Source organism: Vicugna pacos, chromosome 4 (genome assembly GCF_048564905.1).
Source record: "Vicugna pacos chromosome 4, VicPac4, whole genome shotgun sequence".
NCBI classification, from domain to species: Eukaryota; Metazoa; Chordata; class Mammalia; order Artiodactyla; family Camelidae; genus Vicugna; species Vicugna pacos.
Genome location: NC_132990.1, coordinates 38,037,615 through 38,053,519, shown reverse-complemented (window position 1 = coordinate 38,053,519; position 15,905 = coordinate 38,037,615). Strand labels below are relative to the sequence as shown.

The following is a 15,905-nucleotide window of genomic DNA, read 5'->3' as shown; positions in this document are numbered from 1 at the left end:
TTTATTTAGAATATTCAAATCACAGTTAACAGCAAAGTGCCTTTCCTATCTTGCCCCTTTCTATGCACCCCAACTCTGCTTCTCCACTTGATGGGCCTCTGAGTTTCTAATTTTTAACATAAATCTTTCAAGATAAGTGTTTGTTTATTATATTTTAACTGACATGTGCCAGTGTAGCTCTGGGAAAGAAAAAAGTTGTTAGTCTGCTGTATGAGGGTACCCAGCTCTTTTGTTATAATGATAATGATGTTTATATTCTGCATACATTTGGACTCATATTCACAACACAATGGCAAGTGATGGGCCGTGGAATCTGAGCCCATCCACAACAGTGGGGGTTTAAGTAGCGCATGAACTGACTGTGATCATGTTGTTGTTTGAGGAGCAGGAGTTGAAGGGTGAAAAGCTCGCATTTTAGCAGTGAACAGAGACGAGTGGGCAGAGGGGCCTTATAATAAAAAGAGAGAGAGTGGGGAGAACAGAGCCTGGGAGCTGGAGGGCAGTAAGGGGAGGAGAGGCCGGACAGGGAAGAGTGCCAGCAGACAGAGCCAGGAGCGCGAGCTCTGCATACAGATGAATTTCCTGCAGTATCTGTCACTTACCAGGGGATTTGTAAATAATGTCAGCAAGAACTTGTGTTTGCTTATAAACATGTTGCTGAATATTAGGGGCCACATTGATTGTTTCCCTTAAGTCATATAACTCCAGCAGTGCAATCCAGTGGGAATCGGTGGGAGCCAGGAATCGTCTCTGGGGAGCTGGTACAGCCTAGTGTCCTTGATGTGCATCCACACGGAGTTACATGTGCACAGCCTGGCTCACTGGGCTGATCCTTCTTGGCCCAAAGAGCCCTGATGTCAGGTTGCTGGTTTCTTTTTATAAGACAGTCCCTCTTAAAGAAAGTCCCAGCTCTTCACTCTTCAAATAGCCAACAGGACAGATGTATGGGTTTCTGAAAAAACCATGCAATCCTTTTAAACAAAAGCAAACATATTCCTTGACATACGGCATGGGGACTAAGGTGGAATGAACCCACAGGGGAGCCTTCCACGGTCAAGGCAAGGAGAATGGAGTCGTGCTCCCCGCACCTGGGATGGAAGGGACACCTATTTTTGTCCTTGGAGCTCTGGAGAGTGTTCTTGCAGCATGAGGAGCTGTGATGAGAACGTCAGGGTCCAGAGTTACAGTGAAGGGGGACATAGCACAAAATCTGGGAGAGTAAATCATTTATTTTACTTTTTCTCTGAATGTTTTTGGTTTTGGTTTGAGGAAGGAAGAAAAGCTTATCTAATCCTATTTTGCTTAGGCAAATATCAAAGGGAATGAGATGAGCCCTCAGTAAAATTGTGAGTTACACGCTTTTTATTTTTATCCTTCCAGCCCCTCCCTGAGCCCCCCTCCCTTCTCTACCACCCCCTCCTACTGCCGCGAGTTCCCAGCACTCTGCAGCTTTGCCTGCTCTGATGAAACTACCAGTCTGAGAAGCCGATTCTCTCTAAGGTGTTAATGGCTGGGTCCTCAACCAGAGAAATGTAGCTAGCAAGAAAACAAACCCACTCAAACTGGATTAAATAAAGATTGACTGTAAGTGTCTTAAGAGGAAACCTCAAAAACATTCAGACAGGAAACACAGCATGACGTAAGCTGACTGGAAATGAAGCTGGAAGTGGTTTTGGGAAGCCAGAATCTGAAGACATCACCACTCTTGTCTGCGTTTCTCTGCCCTGCTCTCCAGGCTCAATCAATCAGTCATCTCCTTCTCTCTTGCTCTCTGGCTCTGTCTCCACTTTCCTTCTTCTCTTTCTTTCCCTCTCTTCTCTTCACATGGCTTACTTGACTTTCATATGACTTACCATGGTCTGACTCTATTTGATCTTTCAATTAAATATTTGTCGTTCTCTAACTAAAGTCTCTGCCCCTCACTTTAATTTCTAAAGACCACGTCTGATTAGCTGTGAGTCATTCACTGAATTTGCTCCTCGCTTCTTGGGTAATGATGGGACCTGGCCTGAATGGAGTGAGGGGTGAAGAAATCAGGAAAAGGCTTTGTCAACCTGAGAGACCTAGGGATGCCTCTTCTAGCTGTGAGCAGAGCAGGTGGAGTAGAGCATGTATATCAGGTATCTGTTGGCAATAGATATTGATACGATCTGCTGATAATGCTGTGGGGCGAACCACCCCAGAAGGCAGTGACTTAAAGCTATAAGCATTTACTGAGCTCAGGAGCCTGTGGGGTGGTGGATGGTTCTTCTGTCTCGGCTGGGCTGGGTCACATGTCAGGGAGTCAGCTGGCTCTCAGCTGACCCAGCACAACCTTAGCTCACACAACAGAAGCAACTGGGAGCAGAGGCTGTGTCTCACCCTCTAGCAGGCCAGCTCAGTTATGTTCCTGATGGTGATGGCTGGAGTGGAAGAGTGGAAACAGAAACACTCAAGGATGTTTTCAGAGTTCTGTATGGGTCACATTTGCTAACATCCCAGTGGCCAAAGAAATTCACATGGCCAAACTCAGAATCAAGTAACAGGGAACTAGAATCTACCTGTTCAGTGAAAGAAACTACAATCACATGGCAAAGGTGGTTGGAAACAGAGAGAGGAGAGAAATTGGAGCTATGAATGCCATCAGTCTCCCGCATCATGGCAACAAACTCACTGACGTGGGCAACAGGCTAGTACAGATACACATCCTTTCCCGGCAAGATTTACGCAGGATCTTATACTAATTCCTGATCCCAGATAGTGAATACCAAAGTTGGAATTTTCAGTCCCTCTCAAATAACAGCAAATGAATGACAGCTTTGTCTCTAAGTAAAGCTGGAAATAAAGAATAGCAAGAACACAGAACCACGATAACAGAAGGAATTGAATGTTCTCCACTCCTCCCCTCCCTCACCCACAGTTCACACACAATATACCTAGGCTAATGACACCCTGCTTTCTAACTCACTGGATTAAGAAACTAGCTTATTAATATAATTGTGCTTCCTCAATAGCTCAAAGCTGAGCATTGTGTAACCCTAACCCTGATGAGTGTGAGGCTCTGTCATGGGTGACTTTTCTCCCTTTCAGTGGTGGCTGAGTTCTGTGTCATGCAGTGGGGACTCATTATTTGTTTGCTTTTCTGACAGAAATGAGAAGAATATGGCTTTTGTAAGTGGCCTACAGTTAGCTCCTGGGTTAGATAATCCAGTTTGGAGGCTACTGTGGCCTTCTGCTCCTCTTCATAGATTCATACTGTAATAAAATATCAGGACTAGATGGGCTTTGAGATGATCTAATCCAGGATTTCCACAACCTTTACTTAGTCACATAAACCATTCACTGTTTTCTAACATCTGCCCACTGTTGAATATTTTTAGTTATATTGGCTCATTTTTAAAACCTAAATTAATTTCTTTTTAAAAATTCACATCATGGCCATAAGTTGAAAAGTCAGTATGATTTGATGTAATAGAAAATGACATAAAATGAACAGAAGGAAAACGCCACATTGTTATGAAATTTTGTCCAGATGCTTGAGACTTTCGCCTGCCCAGTCTTTACAAAGAAGGAAGTTCAGCAAATGTGAGGGAAGTGTTAAAGAAGTACTATCCTCAAGCTGATGCATTCTCTCTGATGGAGGCAGGAAGTCAGAAAGAGGCTTGAAAAGGTCATCACTTTCTCACTATCCAATTCGATGCTGTTTAATGCCCTGTTCCTGTATCCTAACGTCATCTTGGACTTCCCGAGTTGTGTGGGCACTGCTCTGTATCAGTATCCATAGTCCACATCCTTCCATTCACGGATGGAGAAACTGAGGCTTCCTTTTCCACCTTTCTCATGGCTGCCTTTGTACCACATAACTACTGATTTGCATCTTGCCTACCAGTTAGGATGGGGGAAGGGAAAAGAAACAAACCACGAAAGAAGTAAAAGGCAGAGCTGGTGGGTGGTGCTTTTGACTCTACAAAGTTGGGGTTCACCTTGTTTTCAATTACCTCTGCTCTTCCTAACCTCCATTTCTAGAGGTCATTGGCCATAGCCTATTGAAAGACACAGAAAGACCTCCTTACTTCCATAAAGAAGCCTTCTGCCTGGATCCATGTATCTAAGACTCTTAGATCAGGAACCTTATAGGTAGATATGGCCATACAAAGGGAGGCATCTTTAGTTCTCTTGCCAAGGAAAGCATTGTGTCAGGAAAAAGGCCTAAAGAGCAGAGCTATCTGAGTCTAATTCCTTGGAGTAAGCCATGGGAGCTGTGCTAATGGCATTCTAAATCCTCCTCAGCAAATGATGGATTTTCAAAATGAGGTGGAGAAATCCTCTTTGTCTCCTTATCTTTTCAAGATGATTTTTAGTTGAAAATCCTTTCTTTAAAAAAAAATAGGATAAATGTAGTCGTACACTCAGCTAAGCTCTTTATTCCATTGCCTGTGATCTGGAAAAAGCTATTGAGACATTTCTTCAGCCAGAAAAGGAAGGGAGGATCTTGAAATATCCTTCTTCGTATTTTTAAAGATGATGCTCTTTCTATCAAATATTGATGTTTCCTTTTTTAATTTCTCATGCTTTTTGGAAATAGTATGGTGTGTATATGAAGTAAATAAATGTTTCTTTTCCCCATGCATTACAGGATAAAATCAATAGGACAAGTATCTTAATCTTTGGGGCATGGGTGCCTACACCTGATACCTATTATATGAGTCAAATTTCTTTCTCTACACTTTGAACTTTGGTGGTCCATACATTTGTTACCTGATCTGAACAGCTCAGGCTGTTGTTTGTTGAAAATAAGAAAAATTCAAATATCTGTCAATCTGTCTTTACGTTTGTTTATAATTGAGAGATTTCTCTCAACCCCATATTGGCTCTTTCTTCAGAAGCACAAAGGAAAGAGACTTAATAGTTGAGCAGGCTTGCATGGACATCTTGACTCTGTTCTTACTGTCTTTGAAATACTGACAGATACTAAAGCTTTCTGAGCCTCACTTCTTCACCTTTCAATGAGGCAATAAAATCTATCTTGTAAGAGGATTATAAAGATTAAAATAAGGTGAAGTAAGAAAAGCTCATAGCACATGGCCTTACACTGAAGCATTCAATAGGTAGTCACTAGCATTATTACACTGGAAAGGCCCTGTGAGATAGAGAAGAGTACATCTAGGCTTTGGGGTCAGAGAGGAGGAGGACCTGTTTCTGCTTCATTCATAATTGCATTTCTAGTCCTTAAAAAACTAAAACTAGATTTTCCATATGATCTAGCAATCCCACTCCTGGGCATATATACAGAGGAAACACTAATTTGAAAAGACATGTGCTCCCCAATGTTCATAGCAGCACTATTTACAATAGCCAAGACATGGAAGCAACCTAAATGTCCACTGACAGATGGTTGGATAAAGAATTTGTGATATATTTATACAATAGAATACTACTCAGCCATAAAAAAGGATAAAATAATGCCATTTGCAGCAACATGGATAGACCTGGAGATTGTCATACTAAGTGAAGTAAGTCAGACAGAGAAAGAAAAATACCATGTATCACTTATATGTGGAATCTTAAAAAATGACACAAATGAACTTATTTACAAAACAGAAACAAACTCAGAGATAGAAAACAAACTCATGGTTACCAAACAGGAAGGCTGGGGAGGGATAAATTAGGAGTTTGGGAATAGCAGATATAAACTACTATATATACAATAGATAAACAACAAGGTCCTACTGTATAGCACAGGGAACTATATTCAGTACCTTGTAATAGCCTATAATGAAAAAGAATATGAAAAGGTATACACACACACACACACACACACACACACACACACACACACACACAGAGATAACTGAATCACTGTGCTATACACCAGAAATTATCACAGCATTGTAAATTGACTATACGTCAATTTAAAATTTTTTTTAATTAAAAAAAAATAAGTGCATATACTGTATAGCACAGGGAAATATACACAAAATGTTATGATAAATCACAGAGAAAAAAATGTGACAATGAGTGTGTATATGTCCATGAATGACTGAAAAATTGTGCTGAACACTGGAATTTGACACAACATTGTAAAATGATTATAAATCAATAAAAAATGTTAAAAAAATGATTTAAATCCACGGGGGAAAAAAAAAAATAAGTGCACCTCCAGAGCCAGTTCCCACTGGCACGTAACAGGAACTCAGTATCCTTTGGATGAATGATTGAAGGTTCTGGCTTTCTCCCATGTTAGCTGTGTGATCTGGGGGGAGGTATTTCAGCTTAAATGCAATGGCTGATGTGAAGTACCAGCACAGAGGCTGGCACATGTTATACTTTCCGCAGATGTTTATTCCAAATCTCTACTGCCCTTCACTTTTGGTGATTCCCAAATAACGAACTAGAATCAGCGGTTCCTGGGGAAGTATCCATTTTAAAAGCTGTCTTTTAAAATGGTCAATGGGCAGTATCTAGGAGCCCAGGATGCATGTGGGAGGGGTCCTACAACACCCTCAGGGTGGTCCTTTGTCAGCAATGTCGGGATCTGAGAAAAGCAGGATGTCTAATTTGACCCTTTCTGGTTCCTGGGGAACTTAAAGGTAGTATGTGGGCATGAGGAGGGCCCTGAAAAGAGGCATAGAAATTATCTTTCACTGAGCTGTAATGTGCTCGTATTTGAAAGAACTAGGAGAAAGTTTCCATCTGTTGTGTCAACTTCAGTTGATTGGTTGTGCTTTTAGGAGTTTTGTCTTAAAGAAAAATTCCAAGACCACAACCTGACACTCAGAAAGCCATCATGGTCGATTAGGAATGTCTGCCATGTGTTTAAGATGGGGTGTTATGGCTGGGGTGTGCTGTGAAGATTTACACAACAGCATTCAGAAGGGAGACTTGCCAAATGTTCAGCATGTTCCTTTGCAGTTAACTGCAAAATTTGGCAGTTACAAAAACAAACAAATAATCAGATATCTGGGATTTTTTTCCCCTCTTTCAGCTTTTGCTCTTACAGGAACCATCTCACATTAGCAGGTCATGATGGCACTTAAGATCTTGAAGTAAGTAGGAAAACAGACACTGCTCTGGTTAACCTTTACAGAAATGCTTGACATTGCAGGTCAAATGTACAGTGTGTGGTATTCCTGCCTGTGTTCACTTAGCAAACATTTATTGAGCATCTACTATGTGCCAGGCAATGTTATAGCTGCTGTTTCTTTAGTGAACAAAACAGACAAAGACCCTTTTCCCTATGAAGCTTACATTCTACTGAGGGATTCTGTTGACACTTACTTTAGTTATGTGATACGTCAGCATGACGCACATAGAGAAACCATAGAGGATCTGAATTTCCAAGTGTTTGATCCCTTCTACTTTTTCCATAATCGCATGAATGCAGCCTTCCCACTCTACCTGCACCCCCACCCTGGGGCTTCTGGAGCCAAATCTACCTAAGATCAGCTTCTAGAACAAGACTTTCTTTACTTTGGGAGTAGCTGGCTATGTCCAGGTGCTTGGTCAAAGTTTCCCAAGTGCATTTACCCTACTGACTTGATAATAAGTGAAATCTGTGTCGTTAGTTTCTGAGTCATCGGCCCCAGTTGGACAGCTGAGCTTTGATCAATGTGGATCCCTTACGCTCTTCTATGCTTGAGGAAGAAGCAAAGCAGCGGTCTCTGGCTACGAGACCCTGAAGCTGTGATGCAGCCGTGATGTCAGGTCAAACTCCACATTCTCAGGTGCTCCTTCCAGCCTTTTCATGCTGCCCCAAGACTCTGGACGCAGCCTTGCAGAGTGCTGTACACAGACTATCAGTGTCTTTAATTGCTGTGGACAGGGGACGGGAGGTGAGGCGATTGTGTTAGCCAGGACTCAGCGGCAAGTGATAGAAACCCAATTCAAACTGACTGAAGGTAAAAAGGAATTTTATGGTTCATGTATCTGAAAAGTGCTGGTTTGGGGCATGACTGAATCAGGAATCTGTTTCTCTTCTCTGTGATGGAGTCAGTCACTCATGGGCAGGCCCCCTTTTCTTGGTAGCCTTACATTGCATTGTGAAAAGAGAGCTTCTCTTTTATGTTAGTTCCAGCAAAAGTCCCAAGCTTTATGCCCGTTGGCTCTGATTGAGCGTGCTGGGGTCACATGTTCATCTCTGAACCAATCACTGCCATCAAGGGATAAAACACACTGATTAATCTCCTAAGTATGGAATTTGAATTCACTTTACCCAAACTTCATGGGCTGAGAATAGGGGAGGGTCAGTTCCTCCAAGGGAAACCAGGACACTCTCACCAGGGAAAGGGGAAATGTATACAGAGCAGGTGAAACCATTAAACGTCCACTAGAGACACTCTGCATTGACTGCCACCAACAAAGAGGGAGCTGGCAACATGTCACTTGGTATGAAGGTGGTAGTGACTATGTATTTACTTCTTGCAGGAGGGTTGGGAGAAAAACCACTCGTGTCAGTTTCCAAAGCAGGGAAGGAGGAGGCACGATGGTAGCCACCAGCTTACTTGCTCCTAAACATCCCATGTACTGTCAATGTACCCAACCCAGGGTTTGTGGGCCCTGGAGCATTTCCCTGGGATCATGAACCCCTAGACAATTGCTGGTGCCATTTAATAATCTAGATAATTTACCCCCATCCTGAAATCTGCTGCTTGTCAGGGCTTTAAGGCATCCAGTTCATCTTAATCAGTGGTAGACATCTGTAAGTTTGAGTCATAGCACTTTCTGGTGCAGATAAATGCCCTGAGTAAGGACGTGGCTAGGAGCCATTAAAGATCCGTGTTTTGCACTAACTGATGCATATAATGTTGACTGCCTCTTTGCTGATATTACAAAAGGAAAGCTGTTTCTTAATGATGCATTTTATTTGTCATTATCACTGTCACAAGGATCATCTAATTCATTTATACTGCACTTGTTGCTGTAGAATCTAGATGATGGTCTTCAAGGCTAGTCCTGACAAACAGAATGTGCAGTGTGACCGAGGCTCAGGGGGCTACAGTTGTGCTGTGCTTCTTCAGAGCCTCAGCAGAGCTCACATCACCCAATAAATGCAATGTTCTGCTCCGTTTCTGTGCCCCCTGAACTCACTAAACTGAGTTCCTTAGCACAGGGACTGTCTCTTTAATCCTCAGCATCTCCTGCACCACGCATATAATAATCGCTCAACAAATGTTTCTAGAATAAGTGCTGTGTTTAGTGATTGCAGAATAAAGAGGAATAAGACATAGTCCCTAACCATGAGAAGCTTCAAGTCTGTTAGTTACAAAAATAACACTACCAGCGATTACACCAACTAATGCTAATCAAGGGCAATGTGCTCGATACTGAGCTAAGTGCTTTGCATGCATGCCTCATTTAATGATCTTGATAATTTCCTCCCACGTTGTATACTATTACTACCCCATTTTACAGATAAAGGAGGCTGAAGTCTGTGGAGTAAGCTAACGTCACATCATTTGAAAATGGTAGAGTCAGGTTTTAACCCAGGTCTGCCCGTTATAATGCATGTTCCTAACCACTAAAGTAATACTATGTCTATAAAGGCAGGATGAATAAAAGGTGGGGCCACTTGAAACCAGTGAGCACCTACTGTTCTCTCTGTTTTTTTCTCTAGGCTAGAAGAAGGGCCATAGTAAAGGAAGTGTCTGCATCTTTGCTAAATATAGAGTCAAAAGATGGAAGAGCTCTGCTCCTCACAAGTTTGTTTTATGTTCTCCCAGAATGTAAAGAGAAATTGCAGAATGTCATTGAGAAATGGAGATTGGGGACTGCATCTGTAAAAACCGTGTATACTTTGTACCTTGCCCCAAGCAGTTCTTTCTCCTTTGTCAGTTTCCCCATAGAGACCTGAGCAGAAGCCAAAGGAAAGGACAGCACAGAAGTGACAGCCCCAAGGGAGGTCAAGCCGCTGGGAGGGTGGGGGGACGAGCTTCACTGAGGAGAGAAAAGTAAAGTGAGCTATTCCATGAGGCCTATGGCCAAGTGGGTAACAGAGACCCTGGCATCTGGTTGAACATGAGAAGCTTTCTCATCAAGCCAAGGGTGGGATTTCTGGAAAGGACCTAAGGAAGGAGCCAGCAACTGCTGAGAGCTAGAACTGTCCATCATGAGTAGACTTGCAGAGCTGTGGCAAATGTTAATGCTCAGCAACCAAAGTGTGTGTAATGATCTCCTTTTTCACTCAACAAACAGTTTTCATGTGTGGATATGTGTAGATATGCTGTGTATATGCACTGGGCTAGGTATGCACTTGCAGGGAAACCATGAAGGGAAATGTTCCCAGTAGGAATCTCATGTGGAACACAGACTGGTAAATTGGCAATAGTGACAGTGTTGAGAAACCTCCCAAAGGGGCAAGCAAAGGGAGCTCTGAGATTATAAGGAAGACAAAGTCACTAAAGAAAAAAGTATTTGTTAAAGATCATGACATTTGTTAAAGATAATAGGAGAGACTTTATTCAAGGGGGGCTACTGCAGTGGGGTTCTGTAATAAGAGAGATTTGGCGTGACTGAGTGCAAAAAAAAAAAAAAAAAGGAAATTTATAGCCAGGAGAAAAGTGTGGGTCAGTGAATGGAAAATCACTAAGAGGAAACGTCAGGAGTAAGGGGGGTTCTGGCTAACCTGACCTAATGGGTTCTTACTGAAGACAGACCATTGTGATTAGACGTCAGATGGAGGGTGATGGAGGATGAGGAACATGGTCAGATATCAACTCTGATCAGATATTGAGGCTGGGGATTCTGGCTAAACTTGACTGAGCAGGATTGTTGGTAAAACTGGACAACGCAGAGACAAAGTTGGAAGTCCAACAGTTGAGGCCTAATTGGAAAAGAGCTCAGAAGAGCCTGAGTGGAGTTCAGCCAAGTAGGGGAATCTTTGTCAGTACCTACCCCATTCCTGGCTGGAAGGGGGCAGAAAGCTAGCTGAAAGCTAAGTGGGCATGGAAAAGGTGAATAGGATTCACCCAGCTGCAGCAGGGGAGTGGGAGCAGTGTGTCGGAGGGGCTTTTTGGAAATGAAAGAAGAAGCATGGCTCAAAATCAGGAAGAGAGAGCATGATATTTCTAGGAACTACAAGAAACCTGGTCCAGTGTGTGCTTGGAGGGAGAGGTGGAAAGTGGCGAGTGATGGCACTGGACCAGCCAGCCTCAGAGTTTGGACTTCATCCTGAAGCCAGCAGGGGGCCCTATCATTGGGTTTTCCTTCCAAAAGAGGATCAGAAGCTTTTACAGGGCTGTCTTGGGTGGGTAAGTTCACATCTGCCAACAACAAAAAGGATGCCAACTCTGAAAACACCTGTTTCCAACACGCAATCATCTTGCAGGCAGATCCAAAGGAAGCACTTTGGCCATCTTTCTCTGGCCATAGAAACAGAGTCTTGGTGTCCTGATATTATTAAAACCCTCATAAACTGAGAAGATGTATTTTGGACTTGAGAGCATGTCAAAAATCATATAATTTTTCCAGCCTAATTCTAGCTCACTGGACTCACCTTAGTGGCACCTGAGAATTCCCTGGGAAATTTTAAAAGAAATATCAATACTTGGGCTACCCTCAAAGATCCTGATTCAGTTGTCTGAGGCAGAACTAGGAACTGGTAGTTTTTAAAGATCCCTAGATTGTCCCCTGTGCAGGCAGGGTTGAGAATCTCTGCAGAGCAAACAGCCTAGCCACGTTAACTCCTGAGAAGGAAATGGACTCCCCTGGCCGTTCTCCAGGTACTCCAGCCGACAGTCTGGGTCAACTTTGCATACCTTCCTGGCAGATCTTCAAAATCTGCCCGTGGCAACTGCTGAGACCTCTTCATGCCCCACTCCCCTTTTACAAATAGATGCAAAAGAACCCTGTTCTGAAGCCAACATAAGACATCCAGAGAGGGAGGGCGACCTCACCTACCTCTAGGCACTTAAGGGCATCAGCCTCATCTCGCTCTCTGGGCTGGGTTGTCCTGCAACGCTAAGGAGCTTTGTCAAGGATTTGTTTTTCCCCTGGATTTACCCGGAAACTCCAAGCAGGCCTCATTAGCACATTACTCACACTCACCCAAGTCCCACACATCACCTTCCTCCTCACCCCCACCTCCAGATCTTTTATTTTTCTCTATTTGCCCATTTATTCAATGCAGTTGGCTTTTGTTCCCTGTGCCCTGAAAAGCACCTATTTGGAATGGCTATGCCGCTGGAAGAAAAGCAGGTGGCTCCGGGCTCCATGGTCCCAGCCCATGGCCCCTCGTTGCCCTCCCCATGAAATGCTGTCCATCTGGAGCACTGAGCAACACCCCTCCTAAATACTTCGAGTCACTGCCCTGTTTCAGTCCTTTCACACTGAGACAGCAAATCATTAACTCAAGCCCCTGGGTGGTTTCTTGAAGCAATTAACAGCTGCCCTGGTGTTAATTCCCAATCAATAGCCCCTCAATCCTGCTGCTCTTACAGCTGTCGGCTTCTGGCCTCCACAGCACATTTTGAAAGTAACTCGGTGGGGCAATGAGACTCTGTTCCTCCTGCACTCCCCGAGGAAGCCCTCACCCGGCTTCTTGGGGACACCAAGTGTCCCAGGGACTGGGTGAGTCGGCAGGAGGCTCCACCCACCTCTTTCTTGTCAGATGACAACTTGGGAGACTGACAGAACTAACTCTCCTTTGCAGTAGCAGCCCCTTGGGATATTTATGAAGCTTTCATTTTCCTATTCTGGCTTTTTTAGAATTCTTTTTCTTTTTCTTTTTCTTTTTCTTTTTTTCTGTTTGTTTTGAGATGGCTGTATTTTTCCTCCACCTAAAAAAAAAAAAAAAAAAACTCTCATTTGAATCAGTCTTTTTCTCAATCACGAAGCCACACAGTTTCTCACATCTTACCTGTGTTGCTTCCTCCAGCTCCCTGTGGACAGAATGAGACTCGAGAGGATGGTAAAATAATCCAACTGCCTCCGTGCAAGACAGGAGCCTGGATCGTGCCGGCCATCATGGCCTGCTACCTTCTAGTGGCAAACATCTTGCTGGTCAACCTCCTCATCGCTGTCTTTAAGTAAGAGGGTCCTTCTTCAGAGCACCTGGAATGGAGTCAGGAAACTGAAGTGGGAGGTGGGTGTGATGCTTCAGAAAGCAGTGAAGTTTTTCACTTGATTCTCTCTGGTCTCTCTTTCAGCAATACATTTTTTGAGGTAAAATCAATATCCAACCAAGTGTGGAAATTTCAGAGGTATCAGCTCATCATGACTTTCCACGAAAGGCCCGTTCTGCCCCCACCTCTGATCATATTCAGCCACATGACCATGATATTCCAGCACCTGTGTTGCCGATGGAGGAAACACGAGAGTGACCCAGATGAAAGGGACTACGGCCTGAGTAAGCTTCAAGTGACAGCCCCAACAACCACAAAGCAGAAATCCCCACCACTTCTGTAGACAGTCATGCAGGACCACTGGGCACCTGGTCCCTCCTTCTTCCTGCCCACAGCTCGGAAGACTTGGAAGGGAATTGGGTAGGGGGTGTGCTTGATGTATAACTATGCTAGAAAGAAGATAGTCAAGCATTCTTAGCCTCACACCTTTCTTAGTGAGATAAAACCAGGATCTAGTAGGGCTCTGTTAGCATCTTCATAAGTTCTAAGTTTCTCACTTTCCAGATGTCCCACCACAAAATATATCAACCATGTTAATGCTCCCAGGGCTGCAGTATATATAATTTAAGCATCCTGACATGAGTTGAATTGAGTTCTAGGTGACTAATGTTGATTTTCCATGATCATTTCTGGATCCATTATGTTTTTAAGTCTTAAACGCTCCCCAAGCCTTAAGGGTTGTACTTATATGACTTCATGAGGAAACCGGCCCTGCTTTCCATGATTCCCAGGACAAAAAAGAAGACCCTGCACCAACCTCCTTGTAGCCCAGTGTTTCTAAAAGGAGGTTCGATTGGCACTGGGGTGGAATAATTCTTCATTATATAGACTTGTTCCACATATTGCAGGAGATTTAGCACATCCAGCCTCCACCCATTGAATATTAATAGCTCCTGCAGGTTCCTGAATGTCCATTGGGTACCACCCATAGTTAAGAACCATTGGGAATCCAGCCCCATAGAAGCAAGCTACTGTGGTTTCTCAAAGGGTGTCAAATAGACCACCTACACTAAATCTGCTGAAACAGAGCCTCTAGGATTGTGGCCCAGGAATTACCTCCAGGTGATCACTAGTGCAGCTAAAGTTTGAAACCAAAGCCACTTAATAATCAGCTGCTTCTCTAAGTCTGAAGCTTTTAACAACTTCTCTGATACAGCCATGCCCAACTTCTCTCAAGACATTAAAACTGGAAACTTGGAGAGGGGCTAAGAATTTCCAGATTAACTGTTTCTATCTGAAACACCAATTAGGCAAGTAGAAAGCTCAGGGGGAGAAAAGATTCAAATTTCCACTGGGCTTTTTCTACAGCTGTATCAGTTGTGAATTTGTTTACGTGCTATTAACAGAAAACCAGACTAATAATAACACAAATAAATAAGGTTTTACTTGTCTCACATAATGAAAGGTGGAAAGGTAAATAGCCCAGAGCCCAACAATGACTCACTGAAGTAAAAGACCCCAAGTCCTTTTGTTTTTATGCTCAGCTCTTCCTTATCGCACTGTCTTATCTCCTGGTAGCAAAATAGCTGCTGCACTTCCAGTCATCACATTGTGTTCAAGGCAGAAAGAAGCAGGAAGGTGAAAAAATGTAGAAAGAAGCAGCCCCATAGCTAGACTACATCAGGAAAGCAAAATATCTTCCCAATACACAACCCCTTCCTGCAGTAGAATTTTGTTTGTTTGTTTTTTGAGCCAAACTGGGTCTTATGGTTGCTGCCAGCTTCAAGAGACACTGGAAATGTATGTATTTGAATTTCCAGCCTCTGTAATAGGGAGAGGGAAAGGAGGAATTGGGTTGCAAAGGGTTTTTAATAAGGCCAAGGAACAGTGTCTGTCTGCCACACTCCTGAGCCCAGAAGCTGAGTTTTCAAGAAATTCCCATTCTCTGCATAGCTTCCCTTTCCTTGATTTCACTACATTCTTGGCCTTACAACATACATAATTCTTAGCAGTAAACCACATATATTCAGGTGAGCTTCAGAGACACGTAATGAATCTAATACCCAGAAAGAGGACAGTGGCACAAGTTGCCTGACTGGATTTGGATTTAGTCTGAAACTTAGTGAAGAATCCAGGCCCCCTTCCCTAACCTCGATTTAGCTTAGGAATGCCATTTGGCCCACAAATCAGAAGCCGTCGCTTTTACTTCTCTGCCTCATATCCCTCATTTCTTTTCCACAGAGCTCTTCATAACTGATGATGAGCTCAAGAAAGTACATGATTTTGAAGAGCAGTGCATAGAGGAATATTTCAGAGAAAAGGATGATCGATTCAACTCGTCCAATGATGAGCGGATACGGGTGACTTCAGAAAGGTGTGTTCCCTGGGCACATGCCTCTTGGGGTTGTTTTATACCATGGCATGCCTTATCAATTGATTCTGTTTGCAGGGCCACAAAAAAGAGACCATCTTGTGTTTACTTTCATTGTCTGAGAAATTATCAAGCTTATGAGAGAACAGAATGTTGTCTCGAGTGTCTATAGAGCAAAACCCCAGACTTGTAGATCCTAGACTTCCCCAGCAGGCAGTAGCAGCCGCCTTCCTGGACACTAGAGATTGTTGAGTCAAGGACAGGGCAGGGATTGCTGGCTCAGACCAGAAATTAGAAAGATCTGACCCAGACACAAACCAAGAGAGACCCACCCCAACTCAAGGCTTCTTCGATAGATTTGTGTTTTGTGTAGATCACTGAGCATCTTCTCAAAAGACATAGTTGGTCCTCATGCCTGGCTCATAGGGGTGCTCAATACCTTCAAAATAAACCCAGCAAGAGACTTGTGAATTAGTTAGAATAATGGTTGAGGGTTT

General features: G+C 43.3%; 1 protein-coding gene across 21 annotated transcripts in view; it reads left to right on the top strand.

Moving 5' to 3' along the window:
• TRPM3 (transient receptor potential cation channel subfamily M member 3) overlaps nt 1–15,905 on the top strand; it is an 846,268-nt gene that overhangs the window by 780,076 nt on the left and 50,287 nt on the right. For all 21 annotated transcript variants that reach the window (XR_012072024.1, XR_012072026.1, XR_012072025.1 and 18 more), the window contains 3 exons: nt 12,851–13,001; nt 13,122–13,321; nt 15,279–15,411. Coding sequence is in view for 4 of the 21 variants with exons in the window: in XM_031677181.2 (XP_031533041.1) it covers nt 12,851–13,001; nt 13,122–13,321; nt 15,279–15,411 (484 nt within the window). In the remaining 17 variants the exon portion in view is untranslated. The remainder of the gene's footprint in view (nt 1–12,850; nt 13,002–13,121; nt 13,322–15,278; nt 15,412–15,905) is intronic.